The sequence below is a fragment of the Poromitra crassiceps genome (genome assembly GCF_964638095.1).
Source record: "Poromitra crassiceps genome assembly, chromosome: 3".
Lineage (NCBI taxonomy): Eukaryota > Metazoa > Chordata > Actinopteri > Beryciformes > Melamphaidae > Poromitra > Poromitra crassiceps.
In genome coordinates this window covers 52,474,371-52,476,870 of record NC_139625.1, presented here as the reverse complement: position 1 = coordinate 52,476,870, position 2,500 = coordinate 52,474,371, and the positions used below count along the sequence as shown (strand labels likewise).

The 2,500-nt window shown below is 42.9% G+C and overlaps 1 protein-coding gene across 2 annotated transcripts in view; it reads right to left on the bottom strand.

The window, feature by feature from the left end:
• Positions 1 to 2,500, bottom strand: part of crlf1a (cytokine receptor-like factor 1a) — a 25,670-nt gene that overhangs the window by 2,491 nt on the left and 20,679 nt on the right. For both annotated transcript variants that reach the window (XM_083634374.1, XM_083634373.1), the window contains exon 7: positions 1,886 to 1,979. In XM_083634374.1, the coding sequence (XP_083490500.1) occupies positions 1,886 to 1,979 (94 nt within the window). The remainder of the gene's footprint in view (positions 1 to 1,885; positions 1,980 to 2,500) is intronic.

Here is a 2,500-nt window from a genome sequence, read left to right as displayed (position 1 = left end):
CTGAGCAGGGGATTCTTTCCAGTGCATTCTGGCACGGAAATTGAAGCGGTTTTGGATCCGAAAACAATCGTGTACGCAGCCTGAGGCAGTAGAAAATATTGGCACAATGCAGCCAGCAGTGTAAGAAAAAACCAACGCCACACTAACCGCTGCATCAGCGGAAAAAAATAAAACAATATTGTACAAAAAAAATCAACAATCGGGGAGGGGGGGGGGATGGACTGATTGGGAACAGAGAGACTGGGAAACGCTTACGTCCTCATCTTGTGAGGCCTGCCGTCAGTTTCCAGTGGCGGGAAAAAAGTACGGGTGTGTGCTATATAATCCTTCAAAATAAAACAAAGCTGAGTGGGACAAACTGACAGTCCATTGCCAGAATGCAATTCAAATGTATTATTTCATAGTTCAATTAAATGGGCAAAAATGCCCGCTAAGTTTATATAGTATGTATGTATGTATGTATGTATGTATGTATGTATGTATGTATGTATGTATGTATGTATGTATGTATGTATGTATGTATGTATGTATGTATGTATGTATGTATGTAGCTCAGTGGCCTTGTGGTGTGAGTGTCCGCCCAGAGACTGGGAGGTTGTGAGTTCGATCCCCGGCCGAGTCATACCAAAGACTATAAAAATGGGACCCATTTGCCTCCCTGCTTGGCACTCAGCATCAAAGGATTGGAATTGGGGGGTTAGATCACCATATGATTCGCGAGCGCAGCACTGCTGCTACTCACCGCTCCCCCAGGGGATGGGTCAAATGCGGAGAACAAATTTCGCACACTCAGGTGTGTGACAATCAGTGGACCTTTACCTGTATGTATGTATGTACTATATATATATATATATATATATATATATATATATATATATATATATATACACACCAAGGTATATAGAGTAGAGGGACATAGTCAACCAATTGCTCAGGAGAGAGGCTTATTGGATTTTCACACTTAACACTGTTGAACCACATGGGGGGCGGCTTTAGCTCAGGAGGTAGAGCGGGTCGGCCAATGACGCAAGGGTTGGCGGTTCGATCCCCGCTCCCTCCCAGCTGTTAATCGTTGTGTCCCTGGGCAAGACACTTAACCCTCCTTGCCTGGTATGATTGGTATGAATGTAAGACATGAATGGTATGATTGGTATGAATGTAGACATGAATGATGATGGTGGTTCGGAGGGACCGTTGAGCGCCAATGTGTGGCTGCCACACTTCTGAACCACCGGTACGAATGGTGTGAACAAATAATGATTCTGTGTAAGCGCTTTGAGCCTTGGAAAGGCGCTATATAAATCCAATCATTATTATTATTATTATTACATGGACTAAATGAGGAACTGAGCCTCTCATGCTTTCTCTAATTGGTTTCTTAGGTAGTATGTTGTCGTTTCTTTATATTGTTGTTTCATTATTGTTGTTTATCTGGGGATTAATATGTATTACTGGGGACGGTATACTGCTTTAAAACAGTACCTCCCCTATAGCCTCTTCTATTTTTTCTATATATGAGTGATGTCACTGTATAGGCTGATTGAATGATCACCTCCCACTCTCCTCTATCCAATGAGAAACTACCATCTCATACTGGAGGCTTTTTAACTGCTGAATGTTTCTGCCTGTACTGTTTGACTCTGAAGAAGACGCTGTGTGCGTCGAAACGTCAGTGCTTTGTACCCATTATTAAATAATTTCTAGTGATTTCGTGTGCTCCAGTCCTCTCTTTGGGTTCAGTCTTTACTGAAGTGGCCCATTGAACCTTTTCCAGTATATATATATACCTTGGTGTGTGTGTGTGTGTGTGTGTGTGTGTGTGTGTGTGTGTGTGTGTGTGTGTGTGTGTGTGTGTGTGTGTGTGTGTGTGTGTGTGCCCCCTCACCACTGAGCGGTGTGGATGCAGCGGTGGGATGGCTCCACTCGCTCCAGATTCCAGCTTTGCGAGAGCCGTAGATGCCTACAGGGTTACAGCGAACCTGGAGAAAACACATTTCAACTATTAAATAGGAATGCATGATATCGGCAATCATCTCGGTATCGGCCCATAATAGTAATTTCTTTATATATCCATATCAGTCCAGTGAGCAGAATAACAATGTTAATATCGATATATCGGCCAAATGTTTCATATTGAGGGGAAACAATGCGATAAATCGAAGTTTTATATAATCGTGAGATGACTCACTATGGGATCAGATCCTCTCTGGGCACTAGACAGAAGCATATTATATATATAATATTTATTATTTCTACACCAAATATTCCATAATAATATAACATCTTTTTCCCTCCCCCGCTAGGGGCACTAGCCCGCTCTATATATAGGAGCGGTGGAGCGGTTCCTCCTCTAGGGTTCATGATCCCAGCTCCTAAACCAAATCTCGCAGGAAACCACGAGGCTTGGAAAGAGATAGGAGCTCTGGAGTGGGTTTGAGAACGATAAAAGGCTACAGGCACCAATTTGGATCCGTTCCACCCAAATTTTCTGGTATTATTC